At 35.2% G+C, this 19,773-nt stretch overlaps 1 protein-coding gene across 2 annotated transcripts in view; it reads right to left on the bottom strand.

The window, feature by feature from the left end:
* LOC143239936 (uncharacterized) overlaps positions 1-19,773 on the bottom strand; it is a 52,943-nt gene that overhangs the window by 22,399 nt on the left and 10,771 nt on the right. Inside the window, exons 2-8 of one of the 2 annotated variants that reach the window (XM_076481603.1) lie at positions 15,489-15,715; positions 14,252-14,639; positions 12,042-12,326; positions 7,519-7,953; positions 6,302-6,436; positions 2,823-3,028; positions 1,028-1,165 (exon numbers count right to left, since the gene is read on the bottom strand). In XM_076481603.1, coding sequence (XP_076337718.1) covers positions 1,028-1,165; positions 2,823-3,028; positions 6,302-6,436; positions 7,519-7,953; positions 12,042-12,326; positions 14,252-14,639; positions 15,489-15,715 — 1,814 coding nt within the window. The remainder of the gene's footprint in view (positions 1-1,027; positions 1,166-2,822; positions 3,029-6,301; positions 6,437-7,518; positions 7,954-12,041; positions 12,327-14,251; positions 14,640-15,488; positions 15,716-19,773) is intronic. The other variant, XM_076481604.1, reaches the window with a different exon arrangement.

The following is a 19,773-nucleotide window of genomic DNA, read 5'->3' as shown; positions in this document are numbered from 1 at the left end:
TGAATGTGTCACGTCAATTAGAGACTTCCGAAAGCAAATTCACAGTATACTACGTTTATTTCCAACTAAACTATATTAAGTTTATTACCTACTAAGGAAGCAGTTTTAAGGTAACGTAAAAAGTCTTTATGTTCTGAGAACATTAAAAAGGTAGAAGCAAACTTACGTACAAACAAGTTAGTACTTCATATTTTCTACATACAAACGGGTTGGTATCTTTTCTATCTTCTAACGATTCACATGACATACTTTTAGTTAGGTAAGTTAATTATCACCATTAGATTCCATCAAGGAACATAGTGCCGCAATCGCTTGCGGATTCTTCAACAGGTATTTAAGTGAGTAGGTTGTTAGCCCACTGCACCGAGCCGTCCCTAATTTAGTAGTGTAAGACTAGAGGGAAGGCAGCTAGTCATCACCACCCACCGCCAACTCTTGGGCTAATCTTTTACCAACGAATAGTGGGATTGACTGTCACATTATAACGCCCCCACGGCTGGGAGGGCGAGCATGTTTGGCGCGACGCGGGCGAGAACCCGCGACGCTCGGATTACGAGTCGCGCGCCTTACGCGCTTGGCCATGCCAGGCCTAACATAAGTAAGGCCCGTAAGTAATTGATACGTCATGTTTTCACATTTATGTTTTCTATGTTCCTTATACTTTAAGGAGAAAAACACCCAATAAAAACCATGTATATGGAAACATAAAAGTAAATTTATGATTTACAAGTTACAAACATCCATGTTAACATGTTATTATGGATTTATTACTTCTCATTCTGCTTTTATTATACTTAAGTAAAAAAAAAATATTGCCTCAAAACTGGATCGCAATTTTCAAAAGGAATACTTTGAGATTTGTACAATATTTGGTAGTTTTTGCATTTTCCAACGAATTTCAAAAGGGATACACCGAGTTCCTTGAACAAGTTTTAAGGGATTTTGAGCTTGTCAATGAATTTAAAAGGGAATACATCGTGTTTCTAGAAGAATATTAACTTGATACATTAATTATACATAAACATACGTTCTTATCGTCTAAAGCAAAGTTTAAAATGTTCTCCATCTGAGTAGTTACTTCTTCAAGCTTCTGTGGACTGATGTTAGTTGGATCGTCTGTGAGAGACATCAATTCCTCTGTGATTTTTTCTGCATGCTGAAAACTCTGAAAAATAGACAGTGCTACGTTGAAACCGCATGAAACATAAATAGGTGATTAATACCCTGTAAAGAAATGTGGATTGGTGTTTAAAGCTGTAAAAAAAAGAAAGTAGAAAGGTGCTTAATCTCTTAGAAATAAAGCAAGATACGTGTTTAAAACTGAATAATAGGTAGATATATGTTCAAACCTTAAAATTGTTAAAATTGTATTTAAAAACAGCAAACTGATGACAAAATTATTTAAAAAATAGGCAGACAGAACTTATCCCTGAAATATTGGAGAAGTTCGAGATAGATTATCACTGTTTTGAATTAATAAAAGAGAGAAATGTTGTAAAGGTTAATAACCTTCAAGAATTCTTATTAATAAGTTGCATTTATTTGTCAAAAACATATATGATAAGTTGATGAATTATTGTATTTACCTTCCAAGATTCAGTAAAAAACAGTAATTAAAACTTGTAGCAATATAATACATCATCATTATCATTCATTTTTAAATATTTATATATATTTTATAATTGAAAAACCAGAGAGCTAAGGCTTCTTCAGAAGTTACATCGAAAAGTTTAGATGTAGCTTGCTATGTGAGAATTCAAAAATTTTTTATTTCCATTTGTACACCCTAACTTGTTACTTCAGAACTACTAACATTTAATACTTGTGTTTCTAAGTATATGAGATCACATTTTCCAATAGATGTCGCTTTTAGTTTTAAAAATACACTTTATGTAACTACATCAATAGTTATGATGGGAACTCCTTTTACACGCTAGCAAAGCATGCTTATAGTTGTCATAAGACATTAGTATTAAGCCTATTATATTATTAAACACTTCATTCTTTACCTAATCCATTAGGAATTTTTAAGAATTAGAATATTATTTCAAATAGCTTACATAAATAGTGTTCTGACAACTTTTGTGCTTGTTGTATCCCAGCCAGCTTGAAGAGTTATAGATTGCGCGAAACGCGTCGTCGGCAGTTGATAAGACAGATATGGTGTAATTAGAATACTGTTGTTATGCAGTCTTCTAATCCTTAAGAGACTCTTTTAAGAATATAATGTTTACAAATGTATTAGGCCTAATACTAATGTCTTATGATAACTAAAATTTATTCAAGAATGTTTTGTATTATTTTTAATATATAACGTGTATTAATGTTCGATTAACTGATAACAGTGTTCCATTTATTTTCAACCGGATTATCAAACTTTTAGAATGTTAGTAGCTCCTGATGAAGCTGTAATAGCGAAATATTGAGTCTGTAAAAATGTAAAAGGTTATTTTGTTTATTGTGATGCTTTTTGTGGTTGTTTTTTTTTTCTGCCAACAGTTGAACTTCCTATATTAACCAGCCGCCTCTTCATTGGATCTTCGTTTGTTATCTAACAAATGATCTATTAAATATTATTACAAAACGTGATCCATTTGGTATTACTATCAGTTTAGAACTATTCAGTTCCATATTACTAGTATAAGCTAGTTATACTGAAATGTTCTCAACAACATCAGCTCATCAACCATAAAGTTAACTCTAATGTTAAAATTATACAAGTATATCATTAAACCAAACCTGCTAGAGTTTGATCTAAGCAATCACAATTACCATTAATAACCTTGGTGTTAAAAACAGCTGTAATAATATGATATACAAACCTCGTCCCTGCAGTTCTTAATCTGCGTAAGACCCCATTCGACTAAGCCGCTGGTTAACAAGTGACAAAACCTCTGAACGTACCCTTCTGATTCTGGGTGCAATACACCGTAGGGGCATTTCGTGACAGCTAACTGCCCGTGATCTGTTGCATTCCAGTACACAATTCCTTTGCTTGTTTCATTTGTTATGGCGGCAGGACACTGAACTGAACTCAGAGATACCATCCCATAAGAATATGCATAATATTCGAAAAATACACATACGTATCTCTAAAATTTTCAATGAAGAAAAATTGTCTGTGAGTGATGTCGAGAAAACCCACTTGTTAAGAAATTTATATGCAAAAACGGCTCGTTTGGGTTGAGAAAATATTTGACATAGAAGAGCGAACAACGTTTCGACCTTCTTCGGTCATCGTCAGGTTCACAAAGAAAGAGGTAACTGACCGGAAGCTGACCACATGTTTGAAAGGGTTTGTGTAACTGAGTGTCGGAACGTTAGATGTTTGAATACATTGGGTTGAGGAATAATTCGTGAGCGTTTTTTCAAGTTAAAAAAATATATTCATAAATGAAATGCTTTCGCAAAATATTTCATGTCATTTGGTAGATAATTTTTTGCTCTAATAGATGGTGTGTTTGATTTTCATATGTCTAATTTTTGCTTTCATTTTCAGCTCATTAAGTGGAATGTCAAGTGGACAAAATCGAGCATTTTCGACACCATCTGCTTTTCGCATTTAATTTCTTGCAATTTCGTTTACAACAATGCATACTATATACCTAGGTATTACATGAAATAAAGTATCATAATAAATGTTTTGGGTGTAATGTGTTCATGCATTGAAGTATTGTATAGTCTTGCATGTAATGCTTGAATGAAATTATTTAAAAAACGCTCACGAATTATTCCTCAACCTAATATAATTTTATTTATTTTATTATATTAATATAGGTATAAAGGCGTTCCTTTATATTGGTTTATTTTGGGTTTAAGTTGTTATATAAGTAAGACTTCTTTAATTTTGCGTTTGTTTATGTTTGTTTCTTTATTTAGTATTTGAGTGTTTTCTATGGTTATGTTGTGGTTATTTGACTTGCAGTGTTCGAAAACGTGTGAAGGTGACTTTATATGTTCTTTGAATCTGGTTTCCATTTTTCTACTTGTTTCTCCAATATAGAAGTCGTGGCAGTTATCACATTGTATTTTATAAATAATGTTGGTGTGGTGTTTGTCAGTGTAGTTTTTACATAGTATAGACCTCAGTTTTGTGCCTGGTTTTTGAATAAATTTGAATAAACGAGCCGTTTTTGCATATATAAAAAATTGTCTGTTTAATAGTATTCCACGATAAGTCTAATAAATAATGTGTAGTTTTATTTGACATTGTTTCATGGTAAGCCTAATACGTGATATTAATAATCTTATTTAGGTTTTTCACAGTAAACACAATATACAGTCATGTGAAAAAAGTTAGGACACCCTATGAAAGCCTGTGTATTTTTGTAATATTTTTGGATATATAGATATTTAATCTCAATTTTAACAACACTGAGAGATTATAGGAATATAGCTAAACAATTAAAACTGAAGAAAAGACTTTTCAAGATCTTCTGTCAATGTAATTCTACGAAAATGCATATTCTAACTGAGAAAAACGTTAGGACACCCCACATTTATTCCCGCTTAAAATGGCTCAACTCATACACAGGTGTAACACACCAGGTGCACATGATTAGAAGATCGTTATTCACCATTTTGAATGAGGCTTGCCCTATTTAAACCTCAGACATTTAGTTTGGTGTGAGAGTGTTGAAGTGAGAGTGAGCACCATGGTGAGAGCAAAAGAGCTGTCTGAGGCTTTCAGAAAGAAAATTGTAGCAGCTAACGAGTCTGATAAGGGATTTCAAAAGATCTCAAAATATTTTGAAATCAGCCATTCCACTGTCCAGAAAATAGTCAACAAGTGGAGGGCTTTCAAAACAACTGCCAACATGCCCAGGTCTGGTCGTCTAAGCAAGTTCACCCCGAGAGCAGACCGCAAGATGCTAAAAGAGGTCTCCAAACACCCTAACATGTCGTCACGGGACACACAGCAGGCTCTGGCTACTGTTGATGTGAAAGTGCATGTCTCTACAATCAGAAAGAGACTGCACAAGTGTAACTTTCATGGGAGGTGTACAAGGAGGAAACCTTTGCTCTCCAAGAGAAACATCAAGGCCAGACTGAAATTTGCCAGAGAGAATGTAGACAAAGACCAGGACTTCTGGAATAATATCCTTTGGACAGATGAGTCCCAATTTAAATTATTTGGACACCAGAACAGAGGACATGTTTGGCGTAAACCAAATACAACGTTTCAGGAAAAGAACCTAATACCAACTGTGAAGCATGGAGGTGGAAGTGTCATGGTTTGGGCTGGAGGACCTGGACAGCTCACAATCATAGAATCCACCATAAATTCTACTGTGTATCAGAGGGTGCTTGAGGATCATGTGAGACCATCTGTAAGAAAATTAAAGCTGAAGCGGAACTGGACCCTGCAACACGACAATGACCCACAACATACCAGTAAATCCAACAAGGACTGGCTGAAAACTAAGAAATGGAGAGTCCTGGAATGGCCGAGTCAAAGCCCAGATCTTAATCCCATTGAGATACTGTGGAGTGACTTGAAACGGGCTGTAAATGCAAGAAACCCCTCAAACATCTGAGAGCTGACAGAATTCTGCATTGAGGAGTGGGGCAAACTTTCTTTAGACCGATGTCAGAGACTGGTAGATGGCTACAAGAAGCGTCTCACTGCAGTTATTTCAGCCAAAGAGGGTAACACTAGCTATTAGGGGGTAGGGTGTCCTAACTTATTCCTCAGTTAGAATATGCATTTCTGTAGAATTACATTTACAGAAGATCTTGAAAAGTCTTTTCTTCAGTTTTAATTGTTTAGTTATATTTCTATAATCTCTCAGTATTGTTAAAATTGAGATTAAAGATTAAATATCTATATATTCAAAAATGTTACAAAAATACACAGGCTTTCATAGGGTGTCCTAACTTTTTCACATGACTGTATATTATTAGTATCCTGGTGATTTATTTTTTTAGATATTTCTAAACAGAATCAAATTTATAAATTACATCAAACTCGGAAAATTGCGAATGCAATTTTCCATCATGTTTGAAAGAGCCTTATAGTTGCTTGACATCACTGTTAAGCAGTTTTTAAGATACTCTAATAAAATTAAACTCGTATTTTTTTAAATTCTCTCTATTTAGTTTCTAGTAAAAGCAGAAAAGTCTTAAAAGGTTTCATTTCATCGGATTGGTCACGAAGTTTGACCAGTTCACTCCATCAGGTTAGTCACGCTGTTTGACCAATTCAGTAAGATAATAACACATCCAAAACTTATACATCTCCTCTGGCTAGTTTTGTCAAATTAGGTAAATAACCATTATAAATACGTGACGTATTTCCTACCTGGTACTTCGCACCTATCGCCATAGTAACCTAGAGTACAGTAACAAGTAAACATGTTGATCCCATCTTCACATCTTGACCCATGGAGACAGGGACTAAAGTCACACTCGTTTACGTCAACTTCACAGTGTTTGCCTTGGATATAAAGAAGTTGATCACCATGTACGTGATTCTCGAGTTTTACTCACAGCCAAATACAACATAGCTTTTACACTCTCAGTCTTTAAAGAGAAATAAATGACTGCTGGCACAGTTTCGATAAACTGATCATCATCGCCAACCACTGAATAGAAGTGAATAATCTGTGAAAGATCTTAAAATTTCATTTACGATCTGTTTGATTGTTAACAATATCATTAAAACTATAAATTTAGGTAGTCTCACTTTCATGACTAAAGATTTACATTCAAACCAGAAATTTAGGCTTAAGTTCGTGGCTAAACAGTTGTATTCAAAACCAAAATTTAGGGCTTGGTTCGTGGCTAAACATTAATATTCAAAACAAAAAATTTAAAGTTAAATTCGTTTCAAGCCATGCGTATCCAAGACATAAAGTTAGGGTTGAACTCACGACTCAAGATTTATATTAAAGCCAAATATTTAGGGTTACGTTCGTGGCTAAACATGCACATTCAAGACAGAAATTTGGGGTTATGTTCATGGCTAAACATTCATATTGAACCAGTTACACTATAAAACAGCTCTTCTTTAAAGCTGTTGCATCTTTCACTGATGATTTTAACGAGAAAATTACCAATGAGTAACATTGAATTTTTGTTTTCAAACTATGTACACAACAGTTTACTTATCGACTCAGGGCTTTGTTGATTACAAAGTTGTTAATAGTATAAGATTCACACACACATACACAAAAATAAATAAATAAATGAGAATACTACCAATATTGAAGTTCATCCCACTAATATCATATCTAACATAGATAAAATAAGTGACATTGTATAATTTTTCGTGAGTTTTTTACGGTAAAGGTTGTAACAAGCCAAAACATAAACTTACTAAACATGATACTATATATGTATAACCCACTGGCAGTAAACAATATTAATAGGAGTCGTTAATGTGAAAGTTGAATCATTGTTTAAAAATAAATAGCTCCTGGTCTACACTTTCTGTTAGGTAATTTAAAATTTCTGCTTATTTTCATTGTCAACCGCTAGCTTATGTAAACCATGAACTGTTACTAAATGAAAACCTACCTCCGTAACCAAGGCTACACTGACATATGAATTCTTTAGAAGTGTTGTGACACGTGGCTCCGTTAAGGCAAGGGCTAGAGAAGCAAGCATTAAAATCGTGACAAATCTTGCCATAGAAACCTGGGGCACAATCACACTTGTAAGTGTGGCTGGCAGAACTCTGACAAGAAGCGCCATTTTCACACGGGGAGGGTCGTAAAGCACAAGGGTTGAATACAGTGCAGTCCTGGCCAGAAAAACCGATAGGACATTCACAGGTGTAGCTATTGCTAGAAGTAGACGAGCAAGTCCCAAAGTTCTCGCAGGGATTCCAAGAACAAGCGTCGAACTTATCACAATGGTCTCCAAAGTAACCATTAATACATTCACATCTGTACCCAGGGACTTCATTGATTACGTAGCAGTCTCCGTTTTGACATATGTTCAACAGGCAATCTACAGTTAAAACAATATTGATTTTAATAGTTCGACATGGAATACAGAAAATACTTACAAACAGCAATAATATTCTTTGATAGATTGTTTAGGCAAAGTATTCATGCTGAAACTTTGTAGAATGGACGGCAACTGCTTGTTGTGGAGACACAAGTGTAAAGGACGACGTTTCGAAATTCTTCCGCCTTTCGTCCACCACAACAGGCAGTTGCCGTCCATTCTACAAAGTTCCAACAATAATATTTTAAAGAAAGTTGTTATGGTGTGAACGCTTTTTTTTAGTCTAACGAAGCATGATAATTTATTATTCTTGTAATAAAGCATTCACGTTAGGCCTATTATATATTTTAACAATTAATTCTTTATCTACTTCTTAGAGATTGTTAAGAATTAGAAGAGTGTTTAATAATAGTATTCAAACCATACTATGGTCGCGTTATCCATTGCTGATGACACATTTCGCTCAATCCAGAGCTCATTAAGCCACCTTGGACACAAGAAACATAGTAGTAATAGGAACACTTTTATATCCGCCATTTGTTACAACAACAATTGTCATTATGTGAACGTTTTTTCAAACTTGGCGAAGCACGAGTATAATTAACTATCATGTATAATGAAGAGTAAAATTAACAATTTGTTTTTAGATCCTCCAGTTATTCATCTGTCTGTGAACTTATAATGACTAATTGTATCATTTAGCTTAAAAAAAAAAGAGAGAAATTACCTATCATAGCGCTAGATGTACACAACGTTTATTAAATAATTATGTTTTCATCAGATTTTATTGAAATTGCTTATAATTTTCCACTATCATTTTCATTGACAATAGAATTTATATGTCATTTGAAAGACTACGGTACTAATATTTTCACCTTTCTTTAACCATTTTACTGGTCTTTATGCCCTTAAAAAATATTACTTGTTTACTCGCTAGTCTTACACAATATAATTACTTTTTCTTTAACAATGAATAATTAATAGTATTTTCATATGACCCTTTTAAACAATATTAGTGTTCTTTTGAGGCCTGGCATGGCCAAGCGCGTAAGGCGTGCGACTTGTAATCCGAGCGTCGCGAGTTCGCGCCCGCGTCGCGCCAAACATGCTCGCCCTCCCAGCCGTGGGGGCGTTATAATGTGACGGTCAATCCCACTATTCGTTGGTAAAAGATTAGCCCAAGAGTTGGCGGTGGGTGGTGATGACTAGCTGCCTTCCCTCTAGTCTTACACTGCTAAATTAGGGACAGCTCGGTGCAGTGGGCTAACAACCTACTCACTTAAATACTTGTTGAAGAATCCGCAAGCGATTGCGGCCTTATGTTCCTAAATGGAATCTAATGGTGATAACTAACTAACTAGTCTTCTAAACCAAAAATGCTATTCACTGTAGACTTTTTCTTTCGCAATAGATAATTACTGATTTTCTGACCCTTCTTAAACGGTATTATTCATTTTATACTTTTTTTTTCCTTAGTATTAGATGATAACTGATGTTTTCATATGACCATCTTAAACTATTTTTGATCTTTTAACCATTTTTAGCAATATTAGAGACGTTTTCACCTTTCTTCATCTTCATTAATGCAGCTAAATAATTTCATAATTAAATAAACCTCATGCATTGTTATACAGAGTTTGGGGCATATTATATTAATCATCCCTAATTTAGCTGTGAAAGACTAGTCATCACCATCCACCGTCAACTCTTTTACCAACGAATGGTGGGATCGACCGTCACATTATAACGCATCCGGAGCTGAAAGGGAAGCATGTTTGATGACACGGAGATTTGGACTCGCAACTCTCAGCCATGTAAAGTCATGCACTATTTCACGATCGTGCATCTTGTCATTAATCCTGCTTCCCTGCATTGTAGTATTCATTGCAAAATGTTATCCTCTGTACAACACACCACTCCTACCCGCGACGTTTTTATAATCCATCTAACGTATTGTGACAATGGTTTTTGTTTATTTGTTTTGAATTTCGCACAAAGCTACTCGAGGGCTATCTGTGCTAGCCGTCCCTAATTTAGCAGTGTAAGACTAGATGGAAGGCTGCTTGTCATCATTACCCACCGCCAACTCTTGGGCTACTCTTTTACCAACGAATAGTGGGAATGACCGTCACATTATAACGCTCCCACGGCTGAAAGGGCGAGCATGTTTGGTGCGACCGGGATTCGAACCCACGACCCTCGGATTACGAGTCGAACGCCTTAACACACTTGGCCATGCCGGGCCTAACAACGGTTTTTAGCGCCATATTAAACATTCAAATTGCACGGAAATCCATAGGTTTGCATTCAGCAATTTGACTGGTATATCTTCACATTAAATAACATAAGTACCCATTTTATTCTCCAATTCAGGGGCGTAGATCCTGGGGGGAGATGGAGAGTATACATCCCCCTTCATTTTAGGTGGGGGTATGGTGCATACAATCATTCCCCCTGCAGTTTGGTCTGTTGAATTGTTTTATTGCATCACAGGCCTACAAATTGTGTGTTTGTTCTTGTTATTCTCGTGTTCTTACCAATCAAATTGCATAATTAGGCCTAGATGTAGGCTTTTTCAGTAGCCGAAATGTACATCTTTTATATAGGCGTGCTTCTAAGCTTTTCGATCTAAGCGATAGTTCGTAAATATCAATCAGTAGGTCTAAGTATACATGCAAGTGTCGTGGCAACAAGATTACTCTGTGACTGCATATTTACAGCTTTCAGGTTCACGTAATCAAATTGAACAGTTCACATAAATGGTTGCAAAAATCATCCCCCCCATCGGGTGTAAAAAATCTACGCCCCTGGCATGTGGTAGTTAAATAGGAGGTATAGCTGTACGTCTTACCTTAGTTAACATATACCCTGTTGTCCTCATTTGCAATGGGGATCCTTCTCGACTATTTTGCATACTGGGACGCACAAGCAGCTTTCACCACCGACATTTGAGTTCGAATATACTCACACTGTTACCCGACTCCGAACATTGCTTGCCACAACAGAGATATGACTTGTTTTAGATCCCTTTCTGAATGGTTCTGGTTTCCCAAATTGATCCATATTTCTTTGTTTTTCTGCCTTTGAATACAAGAGATATTCCCATCTTGGCAATTCTCAATCCCATTCTGCTTTGTTTGTTTGTAGTTAAGCACAAAGTTACACAATGGGCTATCTGTGCTCTGCCCACCACATAAATCAAAACCTGGTTTTTGCGTTACAAGTCTGCAGACTTACCGCTGTGCTACTGAGGGATCCCTGATCCATACAGATCTTTATTATTTTAATGTATGAACATTTTTCATTCGAAAATACATACCGTTCCCAAAAGCAATCACTTTTCAGTAGCATCACACTTCCTACAAAATGCCAAACAATGTTAAAATGTAGTTCTGAAACATACTACACCACCTCAATTTTAATATTAGCTGTGATTATCACATGACTTGATCATTTCACATTCAAAACAGTTTTGATATAATGTACTAAACACTCTATAAATTTAGACATTTTAGGGGTTTATATTGTTGTTTGGCCGCAGGGAAGTTTGATCAAGCTGATTGGACGTCAGTTAATTATTGAAATGTTCTTGAATGCTTATGAGGGATTTGTGCCATATAAAAAGTTCGTTGCGCTAGAATAGGTTGACTCATGAGTTTCGAGTTCATTGATACTTAGTAAGTAATATTGAAGTTAAAGTAGTGAAATATTATTTGATATATTTTGATAGCTAGTTATCTCATATTTCGATTATTAAATATTCATTTACTCAACATTCTGTATTGTGTGAAAAACCAGCAATTAAGCTAAATTGTTACATTAGTTTCTACTGTCTATTAGCGGAAATAAGTTACGTTAACGCATAGAACTTGCATTCGGAGAAATAAAACGCTTCTGTTTACATTAAGTCGATTGGACTTTGCATCCTGCTTGTTACTGAAAAATTTAAAAGAACCCCTCTCCCCCTGAGAAAAACTGTTACAATAATATAATTTACTTATGTATGTGTATTAGAGAAAGCTAAATTGCTTCTTCTTCTTCTTTTTTTTTTTTTTTACTGTTTTCTTCTTCTTCGTTCAGACACTTACAGTCACGTACTGTTGTAAATCGATGTAAGTTGCTCTTAAGCCCAGTTCCATTCACATTCCATCCATAAACCCTGAATGTATAGTCCGTCCATGGTGCTAGGCCCTCTAACCTGTTGCATGTAAATGTTGCATTAGAGGTTATGTTGACGATGGCACCAACGTTGTTTCCGTCAATAACTTTACTGTAGTTAATAACATAACCAGACACGTGACCGAAAGCCGGCTTACTCCAACAAACAAATACAGAAGAGTCTGTAGCGTTTGTCGTGTAGACGTCTAGAGGTTCTGAAAAAAACAAAAATAATTTTGTAATAAGATTGGTTTGGTTTTTGGAAATTCGCACAAAGCTACTCCTGGGCTATCTGTGCTAGCCGTCCCTAATTTAGCAGTGTAAGACTAGAGGGAAGGCAGCTAGTCATCACCACCCACCGCCAACTCTTGGGCTACTCTTTTACCAACGAATAGTGGGATTGACCGTCACATTATAACGCCCCCACGGCTGGGAGGGCGAGCATGTTTGGCGCGACTCGGGCGCGAACCCGCGACCCTCAGATTACGAAGCGCACGCCTTAACGCGCTAGGCCATGCCAGGCCCAGTGTAATAAGATAACAATAATGTATCTGTAACTGAATGACGAGAGTTACGTCTAACATCCGGCTTATAAAAACCACGAAAGTTGTTTGTATTTCGCATGTAAATCAACAGTAGATGGCACAGCGAGAGTTAGGCTAACAATCTTGAGAGCTATGAATATTTGTATAATATATAAACCTCAACAGTATATGAAAGTGTCAAGAGTTAAGCCTAATAGCCTTAAAATTTACAATGTATTATATTTGCAATTCAACAATGAATAATAGTGACGAGTTAGGCCTCACATCCGGCTTATGAGAAACACGTAAGATTTTGTATCTTACACGTAACTTAACAATAGATAAGAGTAAAGAAAGTTAGTCCTAGCAACTTTGAAAACTAAATGTTTGTGTTTTACATATATCTCAATACTATACAAGCGTGGCAAAAGTTATGCCTTATAGGCTTAGTGGAAAGAGTTAGGCCTAACGCGCATGAAAACCACGAAATACTGTTTTATCTCACGTTTTAATAAATTAGTATAGATCCGAGAGAAGAAAGGGGCTTTTTTCTAACTTTTCGTTTATCTTAGACAGACTGGTCTTATCAAAGTGCATACTTGGTTTTCTTTCAGCAGATAAAACATCTTATGTACTTACAAAGAAAATAGTAATCCTCAGACTGATGTAAATTATTAGAAAATGAAATTTACGTTAAACAAATGAAACTAAACTTCAGTAACACAGGCCTAACGCATTTGGTAAACTTCAGTTTGCCATCGTACCTCTGATAATGGCATTGTTTAAGTACTTAAGTGTTTTCTTAATGAAATTTAATTCATGTACTTTAACCTTGGTTCTTCTTTTTGTTTTTGCTAATTTTATATGAATTGTGAGTGTTTTGTCTTTATTGGTATAGTAAAATTTCTAGTTGTAAGAAAAGTTTTCAAAATTTTTCATTTCTGAAAATGTGAAAGTTGGCAATACCACAATTGCGGTTGTGATAACAATTCCGACAAAGCAAAAAACTAACTTTCCTACCAATGCATTCTCAAGATGGGTGGTATGAGTATTAGCACTTTAAAATAAAGTACAGAACAGCTTTATTTTAATTAAAGTGCTGATACCCATACCAGCCGTTTTGAGGATACATTTTTACATTAATGGGTTTCTCGCCATCACGAATAACTTTCCTAGCACTTTGTAGTATTGCAGGAAAGCCACTGTTTAAATATGTAAAATATAAAACTAAAAACAAGCGTGTTTTACTGTTAAGTTTTTAATAATTTTAAGCTATGAAATTGACTTTCAAACATAATATCTAACAGAAAATTAACTTATCCGTATTACTTAACACGGTACAAATGGCAAAGTTATGTGTTTGAATCCAGTTGTGTCTCAGTTTTTTCTCAAATAAAAAAAGACTACAACTTAGCATTTCAATGGCTAAACTACAAATAGCAATAATTATCGTTTTTAACTGTTTTAGCATCTCATTTTATCCAAAATCAGACTGTAAACTTTGAGGAATATGTATAAGAAAAATTATTATAAAAGTCTAATTGGAATAAATAAATTTAAAAACATATTTGAATAATTTCAATATTAAAGCATGTAAATAATAAAAATTGATTTACCGGATATTGTCTTTAACACAACTTTAACTTGAGCACTTGTTCGTCTTAAAGGGGACCCACTATCTTCGGCAAGCACATCAAACGAAAGAACATCCATGGACTGATTTAAACGTCCTCTTAAGGTTAACAGGCCAGTAACTGGTCCGAGTTCGAAAAGTTGGCCTGGTGCGTCTTTTCCGAGTACATAGAAAATTTCGGAATTGTAGGTTAAAGGGTCAGCATCATGAGCACGAACTCTTAGCAAGGACTTATTCACAGGGAAATTAACGTGAAGCTCCTTGTAGTACAAATTCCTTTCGAATGTTGGTGGATATTTGTTGAACTCGGAGACTACGATATGTACAGGGCTAACTTCAACTACTCCTTGACTGACAGCAACAACCATTACCTGCAAGCAAAGACAACCACAAAACTGGCACATATTACCTCAACTATTTTTATTAGGTAAATACAACAACAAGGATGACACAATGTGAAGTACCTAGAAGTAAACATAACAAGAATGATGATTGTTTTTTTTTTAATTTCGCACAAAGCTACTCGAGGGCTATCTGTGCTAGCCGTCCCTAATTTTGAAGTGTAAGACTAGAGGGAAGGCAGCTAGTCATCACCACCCACCGCCAACTCTTGGGGTACTCTTTTACCAACGAATAATAGTGGGATTGACCGTCACATTATAACGCCCCCACGGCTGGGAGGGCGAGCATGTTTGGCGCGACTCGGGCGCGAACCCGCGACCCTCAGATTACGAAGCACACGCCTTACGCGCTAGGCCATGCCAGGCCAACAATGATGAACAAAGCGAAAATCAGCCATTTATCAGCAAAGTTAACTTAAGTATGTAATATATAAAGTTTGGACTCTAGTGTGATTTAATTTACCAGAAATCTAATCAAATAAAACTAAGTTAGTTTAAGACATATTTTACAGTAAACATGTTCCACTAAATTAAAAATAATGATAATAAACAATATGGTAATATACCTTATAACAGTGAAGTAAATAATATTCATAAAGGAATCTCATATAATGATAAAAACAATAATGTTTATAAAGTAGCTCTTTTTAATTAATAATGAAAAACCTTGTTTATAAAATATCCCATTATAATGAATAAGATAATAATATTTTTCATAAAAGAGCTTTTTATGATAATGAAAGACATAAAGTTATTAAGCCACATCACAATAAGTTAATCTCAGTAAACAATGTAACTTTGTCAATACAAAACACTCACAAAGTACATCTGCCCCACTCTTCTGTTAATGTTTCTGGCTGTTGTAAGATTTCCGGAAATGGGGTTCAAGTGGAAAAATAAGTAATCTCGAACAGCTAGTAAGTTAAAAGTAACCCGTTTTCGAGGGTAAACCAAGTCGTATGCATGGAGAGTTGTCACATACACACTAGGAGGTGCTCCACTGTAAACTCGTACTGTTCGTAGCGGTGGTGGAAACACCACTCTACCTAGAAGATATAATTAGCAAATTATTTTACATATAAAGGAGGTCAAACTACAAAATAATAATTTAATATACAGTCAAAAATATAATATGTTCTTCTTGTAACGTCTTCTACACATTCACGTTATGGTGAAATGTCAGACAAATTATAATAAAGTTTGATGTATTCCAGATTTCTTGTTATTTTGTGAGCTAACACTATTTTCTATTTTTATTATTATATTTGAGACAAAAATGTATTTTTGATTTGTATGTGTGGTCTTTCTTACCACTTCACACTGTCATCAGCTTTTTTCTGATGTGTTGATACGAAGTTTGAGTTGTCATACAAAGTAAAAATGAAACCTAAGCCAGATCGTGCTCTATGTAGTCAATAAAAACAATGATCTCAACTTAATAGATGGCATTGATGACTCGTTTGGTGAATGCGCCCGACATTTTTTCGTAACAGCTAGACAAACTGCAGTATTTAAGTTTGTTGTTGTTGTTATGTTTCGTTGTAAAAGGACTTTATGAATTCACCTTTTATGAGAAAAGATCTATCAATATATTCGTGGTAATATTTCAGATTGTTAAAGATCGTCTGAAGTCGTGTATAATGTTGTAATTTTTTTATTTCTTAAGTAAACAACGACACCAAACGTATTACCTGCTAGTCCTGTGGTCCAGAAATATGCTCGCTGTCAAAACCAACAACATTCATCATCTCTTGAAGTTTATTTAGTAAATTGTCATGTTACTGTGGTAAAATAAAATGTGTCACTAATACATATACATACCTAACGTAAGCAGACGTGTTTTTAAGTCTTTTGAGAAGTCATGTTACAAAGCTTCAAGGTGTATTTGCCTCCAAATTAATTTTTTTAAACCTACAAATAACATAAAATAAAAAAATGTCGTGTTATCAGTTCTTACTCTAAAAACCTGATTTGTAGCTTACTTAACTAATATTTATAATAATTGTAATTCACTTGTTTAATCTGGCTCATACTATAAAACAGTTGTTGTACATGAAGACTGCTGATATCTACATACGCCACCTACACTACCAATAGGACTGTCGTATACCTCCCGGCTCTGATGAATCGTGTTATTATGCGAAAACCCTCGTTGGCAATGGATATCGTAGATATAGTGTGGTTAAGATATAATAATGTATACTTTTTTTTATTAAAATACACTTTCACTAGTTTGCAATATTATCAAAATACTAAGTGACGTGTATTGCACTTCGCAAGCGCCTCTCAACCAGTAATCTCGTTTTAGAATCACTAAAAAATGTCGTATATAAATTTCACTTGGTATTTCATTTGACTTTTTTGTGAATAATTCTTCATAAAACGTTTTTATTTCTAGAATGGGTTAATTTTTAACTGTGACTAGTGTGATTAAAATTCACGAATAATCTTTTTCATGTATTTATTTACAGATGGTCGGGCGTGCGCCACAGATTAGCTTGTCAGACTTTGAAGCTGTTGATTTGTTATAAAAATGATAATCAAATCCTTTCATTCAACTACAGCAACCTAAGAACTGGCAATGGGTGCTGTTGACCAGCTGTCTTCCCTCTATTCAGTTCAAAATAAGTGATGGCTAGCGCATATAGCTCTTTGGTAACTTTGCGCAAATATCTGAAAATAAAACAAAATACGAAACATGTAAAAGCACAGATGGATAATACGTTGTTTTTCTGTTTTGTTTTATTTGGTGGTAGGTTACAGTATTATAATGTACTTTATAATCAATTTTAACGCCTAGACTATGAGTCACAGAGAATGTTTGGTCGGTTGATTCTCAAATAAAACTTTTTCATTTTCTAGATTTTAAAATCTGAATAGAGATTTGAAGTATTTTCGATATTTAGATTCTGAATTGCCTTTAATGTGACCCAAGTAACATTAATTTCTATGCGATGAGAGAGTAAAAGCTTTACCAGAATTCCACGCAACACCCGATAATGGTCGTAAATGTGCGCGATACACAGTCCAGCTCAATATCCCTATCATGCCGTTTTCTCCGAGATTTTGTAAAGTTTTGTCGGTGTATATGGTCAAAGAAGGCTAACAAAACTTACTTGACACTGTAGTGTGACTAAATGTATTACTTGTTTGAATATGAACACTTCTACTAGTTTGCACAAGGATAACACAGTCCAGCCAACCTTCTAAAACTCCACATCTTCGTGGCTGATTATAATTATTAATAAGATACGATTTTTTAAGAGTGATTTTTTGTAATTAACAGATACAATCTTTTACTGGAATACATTATGGTTCTAATTTGAATAGCGGAAACTGTAATACTCCTCTGTAACCCAATCAGTCCCCTAAATTCGTTATTATTTACTAATAGGCTGGATGTAAGAATATCCATAGTTTAACTTAACAATATTGAATTAGTTTTAATAATACTGGGTTTAGCTTAGTTTCAAAATATGTATATGCTTTAAAAATATTAGGTGTATTGCTAGCTTTACGCTGTTTAATTACTTAGAACAATGATCAGTTTTAGTTTAATTTAATAATATTTGATCTGTTTTAGTAATACAGTATTCGGATTTCAACAGAATTAATTAATTTTAATAATGCATTGATTTAGCTTAACAATATTTAATTAGTTTTCACAAGACTTGAATGTAATTTAGCTTAACATTGTTTAATTACTGTGAATAGTATTCATATATAGTTACGTTGTAAGCTGTATTTTAATGTTATAATTTAACTGTTTACTAGAGAAAGCTGCTAATCATGATTATTATGATAAATGTAGAAATTTAATAAAAGTAGGTCTAGAATACTGAAAGAGTTCGTGATGATGTAACGACCTAGGCATTTCGTGGAATTTGGAGAAATTACTTTGTTTGTTTATAATTAAGCACAAAGTTAAACAATGGGCTGTCTGTACTCTCTCACCACGGGCCCCTTGGTGTGCATCCCTGTATGTGGTGAGAGGACCTTCCAGAGAAGGTTCTATTTTTTCAGTTTACCTTCTCTAGGATCTAAACATCCACCCACGTGTTTGTCGTGCGTACCGACCTGTGAAGGGGAGGAGAGGATCCTAGTGGTTGAGGGGTACAAACCTAACACACCACTTTGGTCTTGAATTATTGTAGATGGCGGCCTTGGGGTGGCCCCTCAGGGTCTGTTGGCTGATCCATTTGGGCTAGGGTCAACCAAGAACCAGTGCTGGAAGTTGTCAGTGGGTGCTGTGGACATTGTGTCTGATGCTGGTGTTTTGGTATAGTGCTCACGAAACCCTGGCGTTGCTGCAGTGTTTGGTATTGTAGTGCGTCCCCTTGTAGAGCTCCATGGTGGGTGGAGTCAGCAGGCACCGAAATACTCCTTCTTTATTATATATTCCCCAAATAAATATCATCAGTAAACGACCATGTCTTGAAGATTCTGAACAGCAATCTTTAACTTCTTCTACAACTGTACCTCATTTTCTGATATTACATTCTTTATCAGACAAATCTTTCGGGCAAATGTCTCCCTTTTTTATTCAGAAGGGAATAGAGGGACTTACTGGCTCTCCTAAGTCACTCAAAAAGCTTTCTTTTGGAAACATCCACTCCAAAATATAGCGAACTCTTCTTGCATTCAAAGGCCATTGGGGAATACCCACTGAGGTTGCTCCACATGCTACTTTGAATTCATCACGAGATGTTATTGTTGAAAGGGTTTTTAAAACATTCCTGAGTCAGAGATCCTTGCTGGTTTTTGCAGTAAGGCGTATCTTCAGTTGCAAATATGAAATTATGATGCCGACCAATGTCCTAATTTGGAAGTTCACATCACCACATCCATTTGCCATCATCAAGGCAGGTTATCTAAATTGCAAAGTATGGCTATATATTCTGAACCCTCTCGGATGTTCCCAGTTTAAGCTGTTTGGTCACTCAAAAACACCATGTCATGATTACTTGACTTGTACTCGTTGTGGTGGCAAGGAGCATGATACCTGTGAATGCAAAATGAACCCTTATTATATTAATTGTAATGGTTCTCACCCATCTTACTTTCGTTCATGCCCTAGATGAGTGGAAGAAAAAGATATACAGCA

Source organism: Tachypleus tridentatus, chromosome 13, assembly GCF_004210375.1.
Source record: "Tachypleus tridentatus isolate NWPU-2018 chromosome 13, ASM421037v1, whole genome shotgun sequence".
NCBI classification, from domain to species: domain Eukaryota; kingdom Metazoa; phylum Arthropoda; class Merostomata; order Xiphosura; family Limulidae; genus Tachypleus; species Tachypleus tridentatus.
Note: the sequence above shows the minus strand (reverse complement) of the source record. Positions and strands in the feature narration are given on the sequence as shown.